Source organism: Anomaloglossus baeobatrachus, chromosome 1, assembly GCF_048569485.1.
Source record: "Anomaloglossus baeobatrachus isolate aAnoBae1 chromosome 1, aAnoBae1.hap1, whole genome shotgun sequence".
Taxonomy (NCBI): Eukaryota; Metazoa; Chordata; class Amphibia; order Anura; family Aromobatidae; genus Anomaloglossus; species Anomaloglossus baeobatrachus.
Window position 1 is genome coordinate 793,783,590 of NC_134353.1, and position 17,668 is coordinate 793,801,257.

General features: G+C 46.4%; 1 protein-coding gene across 1 annotated transcript in view; it reads left to right on the forward strand.

Annotated features, from left to right (window-relative positions):
• Nucleotides 1–15,667, forward strand: part of CDO1 (cysteine dioxygenase type 1) — a 45,512-nt gene extending 29,845 nt beyond the window's left edge. Inside the window, exons 3-5 of the mRNA XM_075341891.1 lie at nt 2,780–2,937; nt 12,383–12,552; nt 15,170–15,667. Coding sequence (XP_075198006.1) covers nt 2,780–2,937; nt 12,383–12,552; nt 15,170–15,199 — 358 coding nt within the window. The 3' untranslated portion in view covers nt 15,200–15,667. The remainder of the gene's footprint in view (nt 1–2,779; nt 2,938–12,382; nt 12,553–15,169) is intronic.
• The last annotated feature ends 2,001 nt before the right edge of the window (nt 15,668–17,668 follow it).

Here is a 17,668-nt window from a genome sequence, read left to right on the forward strand (position 1 = left end):
GTGTAGAAATTCATTTTATTTCACAGAAATGTGGTATTCTCCAGTAAGTGTCACACTGATGTCACACGGATCACATCCGTGCAGTCCATGTGACACCCATGCTGCCGGAGAAAAACGGACATGTCTACGTGTGAAGCATACAGACACACGGTCCATGGGAAAACACGTATGAGTGCACAAACCCACTGATTTTAATGGTTCTACGTATGCCCATGTCTCCAGTTCATGTGAAACCGGATGTCACACGTACCTTAGACACAAATGTGTGAAGGGGGCCTAAGAGTGTGTTCACACTGTGGCCATTTAACACACAAAACTTCAGATAGAATCAAAATGAGCATATACACTGCAATAAGTAAACTTGGTAACCCTATTTTTGAACAAAAAAGTATAAAAGCCATCCCACCACTGTTGGTTATAAATGACTTAGTGACCAAATGTAGAACTGGTGGAGGAAGGTTGAACTAGATGGACCTAGGTCTTTTTTCAACCTTAGTAACTACGTAACTATGTAACCACGACAAGGTGTGCCCAAATCAGGACGATCCTAATCTGTAGTATTAAAATCTCACCGTGTGTGAACTGACCTCAATGTAGATGGGGACAGAGCATGGTCGGGGCCCAAGTAGTTCTGACACCTGCAATGGGAAGCTACAGTTAGGTCCAGAAATATTTGGACAGTGACACAAGTTTTGTTATTTTAGCTGTTTACAAAAACATGTTCAGAAATACAATTATATATATAATATGGGCTGAAAGTGCACACTCCCAGCTGCAATATGAGAGTTTTCACATCCAAATCGGAGAAAGGGTTTAGGAATCATAGCTCTGTAATGCATAGCCTCCTCTTTTTCAAGGGACCAAAAGTAATTGGACAAGGGACTCTAAGGGCTGCAATTAACTCTGAAGGCGTCTCCCTCGTTAACCTGTAATCAATGAAGTAGTTAAAAGGTCTGGGGTTGATTACAGGTGTGTGGTTTTGCATTTGGAAGCTGTTGCTGTGACCAGACAACATGCGGTCTAAGGAACTCTCAATTGAGGTGAAGCAGAACATCCTGAGGCTGAAAAAAAAGAAAAAATCCATCAGAGAGATAGCAGACATGCTTGGAGTAGCAAAATCAACAGTCGGGTACATTCTGAGAAAAAAGGAATTGACTGGTGAGCTTGGGAACTCAAAAAGGCCTGGGCGTCCACGGATGACAACAGTGGTGGATGATCGCCGCATACTTTCTTTGGTGAAGAAGAACCCGTTCACAACATCAACTGAAGTCCAGAACACTCTCAGTGAAGTAGGGGTATCTGTCTCTAAGTCAACAGTAAAGAGAAGACTCCATGAAAGTAAATACAAAGGGTTCACATCTAGATGCAAACCATTCATCAATTCCAAAAATAGACAGGCCAGAGTTAAATTTGCTGAAAAACACCTCATGAAGCCAGCTCAGTTCTGGAAAAGTATTCTATGGACAGATGAGACCAAGATCAACCTGTACCAGAATGATGGGAAGAAAAAAGTTTGGAGAAGAAAGGGAACGGCACATGATCCAAGGCACACCACATCCTCTGTAAAACATGGTGGAGGCAACGTGATGGCATGGGCATGCATGGCTTTCAATGGCACTGGGTCACTTGTGTTTATTGATGACATAACAGCAGACAAGAGTAGCAGGATGAATTCTGAAGTGTACCGGGATATACTTTCAGCCCAGATTCAGCCAAATGCCGCAAAGTTGATCGGACGGCGCTTCATAGTACAGATGGACAATGACCCCAAGCATACAGCCAAAGCTACCCAGGAGTTCATGAGTGCAAAAAAGTGGAACATTCTGCAATGGCCAAGTCAATCACCAGATCTTAACCCAATTGAGCATGCATTTCACTTGCTCAAATCCAGACTTAAGACGGAAAGACCCACAAACAAGCAAGACCTGAAGGCTGCGGCTGTAAAGGCCTGGCAAAGCATTAAGAAGGAGGAAACCCAGCGTTTGGTGATGTCCATGGGTTCCAGACTTAAGGCAGTGATTGCCTACAAAGGATTCGCAACAAAATATTGAAAATAAAAATATTTTGTTTTGGTTTGGTTTATTTGTCCAATTACTTTTGACCTCCTAAAATGTGGAGTGTTTGTAAAGAAATGTGTACAATTCCTACAATTTCTATCAGATATTTTTCTTCAAACCTTCAAATTAAACGATACAATCTGCACTTGAATTCTGTTGTAGAGGTTTCATTTCAAATCCAATGTGGTGGCATGCAGAGCCCAACTCGCGAAAATTGTGTCACTGTCCAAATATTTCTGGACCTAACTGTACATAAATGAAATGCACCTGAATCAACCTCAGATCCTGCCTGTTAAACCTCTTGCTCAGAGGTTTTTCTTCCCAATATAATGGGGAACTAGGACAAATAAAAATTTGGCCAGAAATTAAATGTGCTTAATAACAAATAAACCAATAATTTTGCAAGCAGAACTAACAAAAACATGTGTATTAGGTTCCCCCTGAACGTAACGGACAAAAGAATTATTAATTCAACACAGGTTATTACTATGTTTTTCTATAATTTGGTTAAAATGGTTTAGAATTGTTTAGAAAGAAATGGACTACTAATAGGGAATCATGTTGTGTATATTCCATCTTGTGATCTAGTGTCGTATTCTAATAATCTTTAAAAAAATATATTTTTGTTTTCTAAAGATAAACCTATAATTATATCATGTTGTGTGCTTTAATTAAGCTTTCATCTTGCTTTTGTTTTTTTTTGTTTTTTCACCCCCATGCAGCAGTATCCACGATCACACCAACTCGCATTGTTTCCTGAAATTACTGCAAGGCAACCTCAAGGAGACACTGTATGACTGGCCCCAGAAAAAGTCAAATGGAACGATGGTAAAGAAGTCGGATGGAGTCCTCGAGCTGAATCAATGCGCGTATATCAACGGTAATACCTTCAGTGCAGAGATTTGGGCATGATAAAACATGGGATGTGCCATTATTGTAGATTGATAGCCCCTATTTTATTTTGGGGGGTGATCCAGCTACTGGTAAATTTGGCCATATGTTTGGGAGTGAGTGCTCCTTTTCATCATCCAGTAGCGGGTAGATGAACAGTTGTAATTATAGTCTAAGGCGGGCTTTGCACACTACGACATCGCAGGTGCGATGTCGGTGGGGTCAAATTGAAAGTGACGCACATCCGCAGGCAATATCGTGGTGTGTAAATCCTAGATGATACGATTAACGAGCGCAAAATCGTCGTAATCGTATCATCGGTGCAGCGTCGGCGTAATCCATAATTACGCTGACGCGACGGTCCGATGTTGTTCCTCGCTCCTGCGGCAGCACACATCGCTGTGTGTGAAGTCGCAGGAGCGAGGAACATCTCCTACCGGCATCACCGTGGCTCCCGTAGGATATGCGGAAGGAAGGAGGTGTGCGGGATGTTTACATCCTGCTCATTTCCGCCCCTCCGCCGCTATTGGCCGCCTGCCGTGTGACATCGCTATGACGCCACACGACCCGCCCCCTTAGGAAGGAGGCGGGTCGCCGGCCAGAGCAACGGTTGCAGGGCAGGTGAGTGCATGTAAAGCTGGCGTAGCGATAATTTTCGCTACGCCAGCTATCACACGATATCGTACCTGCGACGGGGGCGGGGACTATCGCGTGCGACATCGCAGCATCGGCTTGCGATGTCGCAACGTGCAAAGCCCGCCTTATACAATCTCCAACAATGTTCCTCAGTGAGTTTGGGATTGTCCATATGCCATACACCCAGGTAATTTAATGAGGATCTGTCATGTGGGTGTGTTTTTTTGTTTTTGGGGTGTTTTTTTGTTGGGTCTTTTTTGTTTTTTTTTTTTGCTTTTTGTTGTTTTTTTTTCTCTTTACCCTATGTGAATTGTATCTTTGTTCTGAATCTGGCTTCTGTGCCATTCCATTCTAGAGATATAATCCTCTCTTGCCTGTATATAAATCTCGACTTGTTAGCCAATGGTAGCGTGCTCATCATGCAGATACCCAGGGGTGATATGAAACCTTGCCTCCGAAGCTGGCAAGCTTAGATATACATACTGGGAGCGGAGGGCACAGGAACAAAACACAAACTACATAATCAGGACAGTGGCATTTAGCCCAGGTAACTTCAGATTTATGGCAAGTGACCGGGTCCTCTTTAAGTCTGAGCAGGGAGTAACATACATATGAAAAACAATAGTTTATCTGTTATTGCAGTGTTTGAAGAAATCATAATCTCTTTAGACGCTTTTTTTTTTCATGGTTTAATAATCCGATCAAAGGGTTTCTGTTCAAGGTGATACTGTTTATCTTGTCATTGCTGTCTTATCTGCCTTGTGCCCAAATAACCCGCGCTGCATGAATCACTCCCCTCCGGCAGACCAATCACTGGGGAAGAGAATATTATATTTAATATCTTGTTTGTTTGCTTTATCTTCACATTCTGTTATGGAAAAACAAAAGGCTTCACGTTCATGGAGTGAAATCCCCACTCTCCAAAGCGTTAGCAGAGAAACATAAAATGTAACATTTGTGGGCTTGGTAGCTTCTCTGGTGTAAAAGTCCAAATGAAGAATCTCCAAAGGCCTCATTACAGGCTTCTCTAAACCTCAACTGGACAATTTTAGGCCTGATAAACTTGGTGTGTGCACATCCTGTTATAAAACAGGTCTCCAAAGCATCCTGTAGCTGCATCTGTGGCGCCCCTGACCTGGTCAGGCACCACTGAGTACTGCATCCATGCTGGGGACAGTACAAAACAGGTGATCCAGAAGGCTGACCGAGGTGTGACTACACAGGCGCATAGTGATCAGGTCTCACACATTTACCTTTGAGAGGACCCCTGGGGATCCCAGGAGGGGGCGAAGCCTCCATCTCCACTCGAGGGGTGTGGTAGAGAGCCTGGTTGCTAGGTGACGTAGGCAAGAACAGGAGAGGAGGGAAGAGTGAGCCGAAGACAGTTGAGTGGTGAAGTTCAGGGAGGGCAGAAGCAGACCCTGTAGCTCTACACAATTCTGACAACGTACGCGCAGTGACTACCGACGGGGGAGAACGGTCACCTGGTAGTGCTGCCCGAAATCCACACACGGCTAAAGAGAGAGCAACGGAGTGGAAAGTAAGGAGACTGTCAGGGAGATACCAGGCCCAAACGGGTAACAGGTCCCAGTGCAGGGATAGATCCACCTGTCCTTTGCCAAACCTGCATGAGGGGGCACTTTACACCCCCAAGACAACACCACAGAGTCCGCAGCCACGTAGCCAAAGTGAGGGCCCATAGCTCACAGGAGGCAAGCAGCCGGAGTGACCTGGTCCAGGCTACAAGCAAACGGGCCAAAAAGAAGGGGAGAGAGGCACCAGCAACTTCCCTGGGCGACCCCAGCAGGGCTTCAAGCAGGGGTTACCCCAAAACACAACGGGCTAAGGAAGGCGAGTTGGTAGCCACCCTCATAAGTCAGCCTGAAGGACACCTGGTTCCAGCCTGGTTCATCCCAGCTACGCCCGGGTTACTCACCCTGCCACCATCAGTGAGTAAAATCCCTGAAAGACATCCTGCTTGTGCGTGTGAGTCATTCTGTGACTTGTAGTTCCACACACCTACACGGGACCCTGGGGCATGCCTCACTCTCAGGAGGCTATTACAACTGACTGCACCTACTATCAGCCCCAGGCACCCCTAACCTGCAGTGGCGGTCCCCACTGACCGCAATTCTGAGAGTGGCGTCACGACAATCAAAATAGAGGATTTCCTACCTGTGACGAGATCCAGCCGCGTGGAGTCCCTGAAGGTAATGCACCGCTGCACCGACACCGAGCCTCGGGGCCCCACACATCTGGCGTCACGAACAGGATAAGGACTAGACCTGTTCAGACAGGTGACCATGTGCCTGGGCGGTCCGCTTGGAAAATTGGAAGCGCCGCCATATTGTCACCATGAAAAGCGCGCTGAAAAACAACAGCAGCCCGCGCTGGGAGAAGTTACCGCCCACGAAGAGGTGTGGCTACCCAGAGATCCCCTGAAGGGTCCTGGCCTCGCAAGTGATGAGAGCGGAGGCGTTCAGAGACGTCGGGAAAGAAAGGGAGCCAGAAGCCTGCTACTAGAAGAAGGAGACGCAGAGGAAATGGCGTCTGAACGCAGAGACCCAGAACCAGGCTCCGCTGCCTGGTGGTATCGGGAACTTGCCCAGTTTTGCGACCAACTGGAGGCCAGGGTCGTATGGCAGATCAGCGAGGGACGTACGGAGCTTCTAGAGATGGCTGCAGCGGTTCAGGCCTATGAGAGGGGAACCGCACGACGAGTGCCAGACCGAGCGGCGACGACTCAGACCCCGATGATGTTACCGATGGGTGAGTCCTGTGTTGCCCCTGTCAGCGCGAGTGCCCCGACCCCTGCTGCCATGCCCGCGGTCCCTGGAGAGATGCCCGGCGCGGCGACGCTGAATCAGGCCGCAGCCACGCCAGGTGCGGCCCGCCGAGCCCAGGCCGCCGCAACGATGCCCAGCCCGGCCCGCAAAGATCCGGCTGCCACCGCGACCCTCCGCCACGCCGCAGGTGCGGCCCGCCAAGGACCGGCTGCAGCTGCGACGCCAATTCAGGCCGCAGAAGCGCCCAGCCCGGCCCGCACCGATCCCATCGCAGCTGCGACGCCAATCCAGGCCGCAGAAGCGCCCAGCCCGGCCCGCACAGATCCCATCGCAGCTGCGACGCCAATCCAGGCCGCAGAAGCGCCCAGCCCGGCCCGCACCGATCCCATCGCAGCTGCGACGCCAATCCAGGCCGCAGAAGCGCCCAGCCCGGCCCGCACAGATCCCATCGCAGCTGCGACGCCAATCCAGGCCGCCGCAGCGATGCCCTGCTCGGCCCGCCAAGACCAGGTCGCTGCCATGCCAGGCTCGGCCCGCCAAGACAAGACTGTACAATTATTTACCCCGGCCTGCCAGGTCAGAACAGACACCGCTCCCCAGCCCAAGGAAGTCCCTGCTAGGAAGTCCCTGCTGGGGGAGGACCCCGAATACTGGAAGCTGAAGACTGATCTAGAGGCCCACTTCCCAAAGGAGATGGTGGACCGGTATCTGCTCCCTCCGCATACTCACAGGAAGACTCCTGCAACATTCATGCCAAAGGGTCCCCCGCCCTGGCCTGCTGATGAAAATCCATCCCTAGCGCTGCCACAAGAGGAGTGCCTAGAAGAACTAAGGGGGAGGGGAGGCCAGGAAGCTGAGAAACTGACCCCAGAGCCATCAGCAGTGGATGCAGCACCAGTCCAAGAGCCCGAGATGCTGCCGTACTCCCGCTGGGATGAAGAGGGCCCGACATCCTCCGCTGAGGAAGATTTGTCCAGATACCTCACCTGGGAGCCTGCAAGCGGTGAGGTGGCAGCCAGGCAGGACCCAGCCCGCAGGACACGGCGCCGCAGCAGGACAAGGGATCCACCTGCACAGCAGTCTCCCGAGGAGAAGGACGAGGTCACGGCCAGAGACTTAGAGGAAAAGCGGTCCTTGAGAAGGGCCAAATCGCAGGTCAGAGGCCCACTTTGTCGAGGAGTTGTAGAAGACTTCAGTCTAAGGTCTGGATATGGCTTTATAGTAGCACCTGGTGTAAAAGAGGGCATATTTGTGAACAGAAGGGATGTTAGAGCACATTTACCTAGAGGACATCCAGCAAGAAACCTACAGATAGGAGACCCAGTAGAATTTACAAAGCACCAAGGAGAACGCGGATGGTACGCACTAGATGTCACACCCTGCCCCAGAAATCCCTACAGTAAACCTGCTATCTCAACAACAGAAGATGAGGATACAGAAAAAGAAACAGACGACAGAAACATAGAGAATGTCAGGTGCCAAAGCCCAATAGGCAAAAGCCCTGGTGGAATGGAGTAGAGAAAAGTAAAGAAAACTACAGCAGTTTGAAAAGTTTTGCAACGTTCAAAGTTTAAGCACGTGCCCACATGAACTTGTGTGAGAAACCCTTTTGCACTTTAACCCATGAACCTTAAGGCTATGAACTGGCTATAGCCACAAACTCTCGCAGTGTTTATAGTTACCCCAGAGGTACAACCACTACCAGGGAGCACGCCTGTTTATGGGGCCTGGCTCTCCACCACAAAGAGGGTACCTGGTCAGCACCAACTGTGGAGGCCGCCTCTACATCCTGCCAGAAGTGGCTGAAGGCGCGGCTCCACCAGGCCAGGTATACCCTGAAACCACCAGACCATGAAGGCGCGGCCAACGGGAGAGGCAGATGGGAAGAAAGGTCTGGGGAAGCTGATGGCCCAGACCTGGTTACCAAAAGAAACCGGTGACCTGCCGCCTGAGAGGGTTTAGGGTGGGTTAACGGACTTGTGGGTGGAGGGTGGTGATGTATGGTACCTGATGGTTTCAAAACGTTTTACCATGTTTTACTGTTTTACGCATTTTAAAATGTTGTCTTGCAGCCCGAGGACGTGCTGGTGATAACTAAGGGGGAATGGTAGCAGAGGATAATGTGGCGCCCCTGACCTGGTCAGGCACCACTGAGTACTGCACCCATGCTGGGGACAGTACAAAACAGGTGATCCAGAAGGCTGACCGAGGTGTGACTACACAGGCGCATAGTGATCAGGTCTCACACATTTACCTTTGAGAGGACCCCTGGGGATCCCAGGAGGGGGCGAAGCCTCCATCTCCACTCGAGGGGTGTGGTAGAGAGCCTGGTTGCTAGGTGACGTAGGCAAGAACAGGAGAGGAGGGAAGAGTGAGCCGAAGACAGTTGAGTGGTGAAGTTCAGGGAGGGCAGAAGCAGACCCTGTAGCTCTACACAATTCTGACAACGTACGCGCAGTGACTACAGACGGGGGAGAACGGTCACCTGGTAGTGCTGCCCGAAATCCACACACGGCTAAAGAGAGAGCAACGGAGTGGAAAGTAAGGAGACTGTCAGGGAGATACCAGGCCCAAACGGGTAACAGGTCCCAGTGCAGGGATAGATCCACCTGTCCTTTGCCAAACCTGCATGAGGGGGCACTTTACACCCCCAAGACAACACCACAGAGTCCGCAGCCACGTAGCCAAAGTGAGGGCCCATAGCTCACAGGAGGCAAGCAGCCGGAGTGACCTGGTCCAGGCTACAAGCAAACGGGCCAAAAAGAAGGGGAGAGAGGCACCAGCAACTTCCCTGGGCGACCCCAGCAGGGCTTCAAGCAGGGGTTACCCCAAAACACAACGGGCTAAGGAAGGCGAGTTGGTAGCCACCCTCATAAGTCAGCCTGAAGGACACCTGGTTCCAGCCTGGTTCATCCCAGCTACGCCCGGGTTACTCACCCTGCCACCATCAGTGAGTAAAATCCCTGAAAGACATCCTGCTTGTGCGTGTGAGTCATTCTGCGACTTGTAGTTCCACACACCTACACGGGACCCTGGGGCATGCCTCACTCTCAGGAGGCTATTACAACTGACTGCACCTACTATCAGCCCCAGGCACCCCTAACCTGCAGTGGCGGTCCCCACTGACCGCAATTCTGAGAGTGGCGTCACGACAATCAAAATAGAGGATTTCCTACCTGTGACGAGATCCAGCCGCGTGGAGTCCCTGAAGGTAATGCACCGCTGCACCGACACCGAGCCTCGGGGCCCCACACATCCGTGCGTCTTTCCATTGCATATATCTGTCATAGCCTTCGATTTACTAAAAAGTAAATGAATAGATATGGATGAACAAGTTTAATTAAAACAAAAAAACACAAAACTGGATGATTTTGGAGGGAAGAAGAGTCAAAATACTTTACAAACTTGACTTTCAACACATGGTAGTTGTGTTGTTTTTTTTTTTTGTTTTTTTTTTGTTTTTTTTTTTTATATTTATGGTTAACAGTTTATAATGGAAGTCCAATTATACTGTCCAGTCTGATCTTCAAGTATGGAGACACACAGATGCAGGCTGGGCGGTCCATTTGCATAGTTTGTAATAAGAGCCATGCACAATGCTTGGAGAGCATTAGTCAGTTACCCTTTGAGCATTTGTGTTTCTCTAGATTTAGAATATGTACCCACAAGAATCTTTTGGAGAACTTTTGTGATTTATTGCAGATTTTATGCATCTTACTTGTGTGCCGCCAAGTGCTATGGGGTACTCGGTCCCGGGCAGTGTACAACGGGGATGTGACTCTGGGTGGCCGATGCCCGGTTCTGTGACCCTGGGGTCACTTTTAAAAGGAGTTTATATACAAAGGAATGATCAATAAAGGTTATGTTGTGACGTCACTTGCCGGTTGCGGTTATGGTGACGGAACCGGTTGGTGACCTGGTGGCTTCTTTACCCTGCACCTTTCTCAAGTTGGTGGGTCCCCATGGCTTGGAGCGACTTGGGTCCCCTCCTGTTTATCTCTTAGGGGCACTTTGCACACTACGACATCACAAGCTGATGCTTGTGATGTCGAGCGCGATAGTCCCCGCCCCGTCGCAGCTTTGATATCATGGTGATAGCTGGCGTAGCGAACATTATCACATGCACTCACCTGACCTGCGACGTTGCTCTGGCCGGCGACCCGCCTCCTTATTAAGGGGGCGGATCATGCGGCGTCATAGTGACGTCACACGGCAGGCGGCCGAAAGAAGCGTAAACATCCCGCCCACCTTCTCCCTTCCGCATAGCTGGCATGAGCCGCAGGACGCAGGTAGGAGATGTTCCTCGCTCCTGCGGCTTCACACACAGCGATATGTGCTGCCGCAAGAATGAGGAACAACATCGTAACATCGGTCATTTCCAAATTATGGAAATTACAGACGCTACTCCGATCATACGATTACGACGATTTTGCGCTCGTTAATTGTATCAAAAGGCTTTACACACTACGATATCGCCTGCGATGTCGGATGTGCGTCACTTTCAATTTGACCCCACTGACATCGCATCTGTGATGTCGTAGTGTGTAAAGTGCTCCTAAGTCTCTAGTCCGTATGGCCGCAGTGTGAACTCTGTAGGGTCAGTGTTTTGTTCCAGTCCCTGGTTCTCCCGTTACTGCTGGTGCCCCCGGACTTCTAAGGTCAAGGAGGTCCTTGATGGTCCCCTCACTGTGCAGATGTTTATCAGGTCTGCCTGAAGCGTTTGCCTGACCTAGGGCTCTTTGCCCCGTCGGTGCTATGGTTCCGGGAGTACTTCGCCGTACTCCTTCGGCAACCACACGCATGGGCCCTCAGGTCTCCGTTACACTCCCGTGTCAGAGCAGTCACATCCGTGTCCTCTCACTTCCACTTACTCACTCCAACTGTCTGTTTGTCCCCTCCCACCTGGTCGTTGTCTAGTGGACTGGATCGGCTCCACCCCTGGGTGGCCATCCATTGGGTCCAAGTCTAGTCTGTCACCAGTCTGTGCAGATGGGGAAAATTGGGATTACAATGTGTTTTGCTGTTACCGGCACTGGTCTTTCAGGTCCCTGGGGGTAGGCCCTGCATCTTTAGCTGGATGCATTACCTTGTAGTGCCCTGATGGGTTCAGGGGCGGTACACTTGTGTTTTTAAATTCATGGGTTGGTTTGTGTTTGACTCTGCGAGTTTTTGCTTTTCTTGGTATGTCATATTTTAAATAAGTAAAGCTGATTTGTTTATACTGCTTGGTATTTGGCGTTGACAAACCTGCATGTGCTTGTTACATTTTTTTTTAATGCGTTTCCACCAAGAAAGCACATGCATTTTTTTACCTTTATTTCTGTATCTAATGAAAATCTATGGAAAAAATCTGCACATAAAACTTGATGTATCGGGAAAAGAAATTGACATGTTGTGAATTTGAAACTTGCACCACTGATCAGTTTATGCTGATTACTAAAGAAGCACAGAGGGCAGGGGATTTCTATAAATCCGATCCACTTTGCTGGCGCTTTAAGATGCTACGTATTTTCGTTGCGTCAAACTCAATGTCCAATCTGACCATTACATGAGAAAGTATGCCAAGAGGGACACCTTTTTAAGAAGCTCTCAAAATTTTAGGAATACTACAAAACCTTTACTGAGCTACAGAAAGCAGCAAATAAAGGTAATGCTGACTGTAAGGACAGGGTTGCAAGTCAGTGGTAAATGTGCAGATTCAAAGTTAAGGGGGACTCATCTGGGCATGTGCACTGCTTCTACTACCAATCAAGAGAGGAAACTTCTCTGGATTTTGTTCAGAAGTGGATCATGCAGCTTGCAGTGTATGGAAACACATGCAAGCTGCAAAACTTAATTGAGACACAATATTTAATAACATACAAATGAGGATGTGCTTTTTTTTGTTGTTGTTGTTCTGGATTTACAATTAATAAAAAAGAAAAAAAATAGTTTGTACATTTTGTTGTAAAGCGGTTTACTACATTATAAACTGTTCAATTCTCACTTCATTCTCTTCCTTTTGCACTTCAGACTCGATTGGTCTTCACAGAGTGGAAAACTCAAGTCACACAGAGACTGCAGTGAGTCTTCACTTGTACAGTCCTCCATTTGACCATTGCCAAACTTTTGATCAACGAACAGGACACAAAAATACAGTTAAAATGACTTTCTGGAGCAGATTTGGTGAACGGACTCCACTGGTGAGTGTTAAATCATAATTCGAGCAAACGTTCTTGATTTGTTGCAATCGTACTGGTATAGCAGTTTTGCTCAAAATAATGCAAACTTTGTATATTTTCTACTATTGAAAATGAAAAAGAAAACTCACGATTGTTTTAGTTTTACAAGGTGTGTTTTCATCTAATAATCCAGATCATTTAGATGGCCTATGAGATTAGCCAAGGGATTGTAACTTCATTCTTCCAATTCCTTCTACATACCTATAAATATAGTTCTAAACAAATATATACTTCTAAATATAGTTTATAAAAGCCAGTTATGTTACATTTCTTACTGAATAATAATCTGCTAGCACAACCTTCTTACTTGCTGCTTTATTTCTAGCTTTCTACTCTCTCAAACTACCCAGAAAATGACAAGTTGGTCTGAATCCACCCCAGTATCATAAATTCCATTATTCTGTTCTGTATTAGTAAAAGACTAACGCAGGGTAGATCTGTCACATAACTGACCCCGGCTGCACCAGACAGATTCACTTACTCATACTGGAGTCCATCAGGGTCACATTAAGATGGATATTCAGGAGGCAGGTAGAGGAATTGCTTACCTCTCCCTAGCGATCGGGTCCCTGTAATGCGATCACAGGGACCCGATCGCTGCCATAGCAACCCTGGGTCATCACCATGGCGACCCCGGGTTACTGAGCCACAGAGAGCCTCACACACCATGCTGGATGCATGGTGTGTGAGGTGAAGTGTCAGTGCTGCGAGTGCAGCCCTGACAGATATAATACACAGTAGTGATCAAGTACAAGCACTGCAGTAGATTATAGAAATACAGGAAAAAACGCAGAAAGAATTGATATGCTGCAGATTTTTTTTCTACATCAAAATCTGCAAGGAATAAATCTGCAACATGTGCACAAGTCAGGATTCTCATAGACTTTGCTGGGATGCAATTTTCCTTGCAGTATTGATTAAAATCTGCAAGAAAAAAACGCAGCATGGGCACACAGCCTGAAGAAGGTTTCACCCTAGTCTTACAGATTGGCAGTTACTAAAATGGCTTTTTTTAAATCCTCCTCCCGTGTGTTTCAGAATCATCCAGGTTCTGAACTATGGCGGAATTATTTTCTTCTTCTTTCTTTCTAACTCACGTGAGTCTCGCATCGTCATCACCCGACACGGCCTGCCGCCCTCCGGACAGGAGCGTCTCAGCTGCATAGAAATACATGCATCCGATCTTCTCCTGTCAGAGTGTGTGGCCATGCTGGGTGATAATGATGCGAGATCTGTGCTAGTCACTCACAAGTGTGACTCCAGGCTAATGCGCACTATGGTCTTCTTCAATTTCATCTGTGTATCTAAAGGCCCCGTTACACACTACGATATATCGGGCAATATGTCGTCGGGGTCACGGATTCCTTGACTCACATCCGGCATCGTTTGACATATCTTAGCGTGTGACAGCTACGAGCGACTGTTAACGAGCAAAAATACTCACCTTATCGTTGCTCGTTGACACGTCGTTCATTTTCAAAATATCGGTCACATTCCTGAATGCAGGTTGTTCATCGTTCCTGAGGTACCACACATCGCTCCGTGTGACACCCCGGGAACGACGAACACAGCTTACCTGCGTCCCGCCGGCAATGAGGAAGGAAGGAGGTGGGCGGGATGTTACGTCCCGCTCATCTCCGACCCTCCGCTTCTATTGGGCCGCCGCTATGTGACGTCGCTGTGACGCCGAACGTCCCTCCCCCTTCAGGAAGAGGGTGTTTGCCGGCCACAGCTAGGTCGTTCGGGAGATAAGTACGTGTGACATGGGTGACCGACATTTTGCAACATATTGCCCGTGACGCACAAACGATGGGGGCGGGTGCGATCGCACATGTGATCGCACGATAAATCGACGCGTGTAACGGGACCTTTAGTCACTATGGATGCTTGTTATTCAATGAAGGAACAGCCCATGGAATGTATAATTTTACTTCTATTCCTCAACTAGTGAAACAGTATCACAGGTGACTTCACTTTCTATTGAAGAATATATATAGTGCTTCGGGTTTTTGCACACAACTGTATTGTGGCTGTGTACAACCTCCCATTTTGTACCTATTATTTGGCATCTATAGACTTACCAAATAATGGCTACAAATAACTACTTTTGTTGGGTTACATAAACACTGGCATTTTCGATCAGATGCCATGTTACAGAAATATACTCCTTTTTGTTGCTTGTTGGGGCTTTTGAGCAAAAACTAGTCCTTCTCAGCCATATATTAAGTAGTTCAATTCTACAGGAATTTAAAGGGGCATCTGAGCCCTGACCCTTTTTAGAAAGTGTGAATTGGCTTTTTTAGACCTGAGGCATTTGCCTTGATTCTAAACCAAGCCTGCCTATACAAGCTAAGAATGTGAGGCTTTCTAATAAAGAACTGTCGATGGTCGCTTGCTTCTGTGGAGATACAATATACAGTATCAGGTTTTCAACTCTGGTAATTGTGTAAAATTGACACAAGAATTCTCTTATAATAACTGCTGCTAAATGTCATGCACTTCTAATTACTATGACTTTACAAGAAGGATCTCGATGCTCCTAAATCTCATCGCTGACCTTGTGATTTCTCATTTGCAGGCAACTGCACCATCCCAGGAAAACAACTAACTTTTCTCCAGAATTTATTGGCATTGTTCTTGAAATACTGTGGAGCCCTGAAGATCATATGAAAGTCTTGTAGCCTCTGAAGTTCTTGACCAAACTGTACATATCCCCTCAGTAGGTCTCACAAGATGGCGGTTCTGGAATGGCAAATGATTTAAATTTCTCCTCAGGGTCTCAGCCTTAAATAGTAATAGTTAACTTTATATTTTTTAAAATGAAAGAATCCTATTTCTTTCTAATTTTAAGGATCTATATAATTGTGCATGTCCTCACTTTAACCTAGCAAATTGTTTAGCATCAAAGGACAGTTCATTTATGTGGAAACCAAGCCAAGATTTGTATGTGTATAGACTTTTACTGCTCTTGTAACAAATGTACATTTTGATCTATCTATATATATTTTTAGAAAAAAAAAAAGTTGGCGTATGAATTTGGAATCTTCACCAGGAACAATAAAGTTCAAATTCATTACCTGTTTGTGGTGCTGGTCTTTAATATTCGAAATGCGTGTCTGTGGAGTTAAGACATCGTACCGCTGTAAATGAATACAGTATCAATGTGTGTGTTTGCTTGTGGTGTGGGTTTTTTTTTTGGGGGGGTACGGATGGGAGTTGCACTTTTTTGGGCACCAGAATGAATTGTTTGAGTGCATTAGCTCCTTTCTGCATTGTTGTAAGCATTTCCAAAGGCTGTATATCAATAACTCCCAAAGAGGTTCTCTAGAGGGATATTATGGTTTTGGCCATGGCTTATTTTACGTTTTGATTTAAAGTAAGGCTGATACACAAAAAAAGTTTTGCTCCCTGTAGATTGATAGTTATGAGAACCACTGTTTGGCAGCATGATTCCATAGTACCAGTGTCTCCACCGGTTTATTTATAGTAGTAGAGATGAAGCATCTTGTATTGTTTATGATTATTGTACTTGCCCTATTATTATGTATACCCCTTTAACATGTAAAGCGCCATGGAATTGATGGCGCTATAAGAATAAATAATAATAATAATCTTATTATTTAGATCACAGAGCAGCCTCCAGCCAGTCAGATGGACTGTTCAAATCAAGTGCAGGCGCTCGGTGCAGCCTGGCGGGGTTAGTCATTTAAATACACCTTCCCACCTGCTTGTTTTCCCTCTAGCTCCACCTCCTTTTCCTTGACTGCTCTGGCTTAAAAAAAGTCAGAAAAGGACAGAGATAGATGGGGCAAACAAGCAGGTGGGAAGTGGTTTTGTTTTTTAATTATTAACCCCGCCAGGATGCACCAATCAGTCCCTTAACCTCTTCAAGACAGATGAAGTATGTGTACGTCATATATCATGTCCCTGCTTTAACACAACCCTCCCTCCATATGAAGGCTGATTTAATCAGCTACCATCTGCCTTTAACAGCCACAGGCATTACTCCACCCGAGGATTTTAAATGCTGCTGTCAATCTATAGCAGTGATATTTAACATTTGCTGGCGGAAGGGCACGTGACCATCAGCCTGCCCGCGGCATGATTAGTGGGCACTGTTGTGTTTGTCACACCAGCCAGGGATATGCTGATGACGCCCTCTGCCCCCCATCCCTGTCATTACAATTTGTCCTGTGAAAGCCAGAGTTTAGCTGTTGTTCATAGGAGATAATGATTTTTAGCTGTACATGCTATGTATAGCACAAGTAATCTGACAATTGCACATTTTAAATGCTATTAAATGCAGTAAAAGGTGAATACAATTTTTTTAACATGGGGGGGAGTTCAAATCACTCCTCCTTTGCCATACTAATAGACGCTATTTAAAATAAATAAATAAATAAAATAATAATAATAATAATAAGCAACTGGTATTGTGTTTGTAAAAGTCCAATCTATCAAAATATGAAGCCAGAATTACAGGATATACTTGGCTGCCACAACACAAGCACAATAGCTATAGCTAATTTTTAATAGTGTTATTTTTTTTTCTACAAATTTTGGGAAAAAGTTTCACCACTTAAATGAGAAAAACAAAAAAAAAAAGCAACAACAACAAAAACTATACATGTTTGGTATCTGTGACCTGGTGAATCATATTGTAAGGGCAATTTAACTGTATAATGAACATGGTAACAAATAATAAAAAAAAATTGTGGATTTGCACTTTATTTTTTGCAATTTCAAAGCACTTTGATTTTTTTTTCCCATTTTCCAGTGACCGGGTGGTAAAATGAATGCTGTTATTCAACAGTACAACTCTTCTCACAAACAACAAACCATTGTACAGCTATGTGGATGAAAATATAACAAATGTATGGCTCTTGTTAGAAGTGGTGAAATGGTGAACTGAAAATCGCCCGGTCATGAAGGGGTTAAGGGTGTTGTTTTTTTTTTTTACACTGTAGTCCCTGACTGTAATGGCAAATCAATGTTACACTGAACCTGTATCGCATTAGTCGCCATATTAATTTGTCTAATAAATAGTTGGCATTAAAAGAATGTACACGTACAGTTA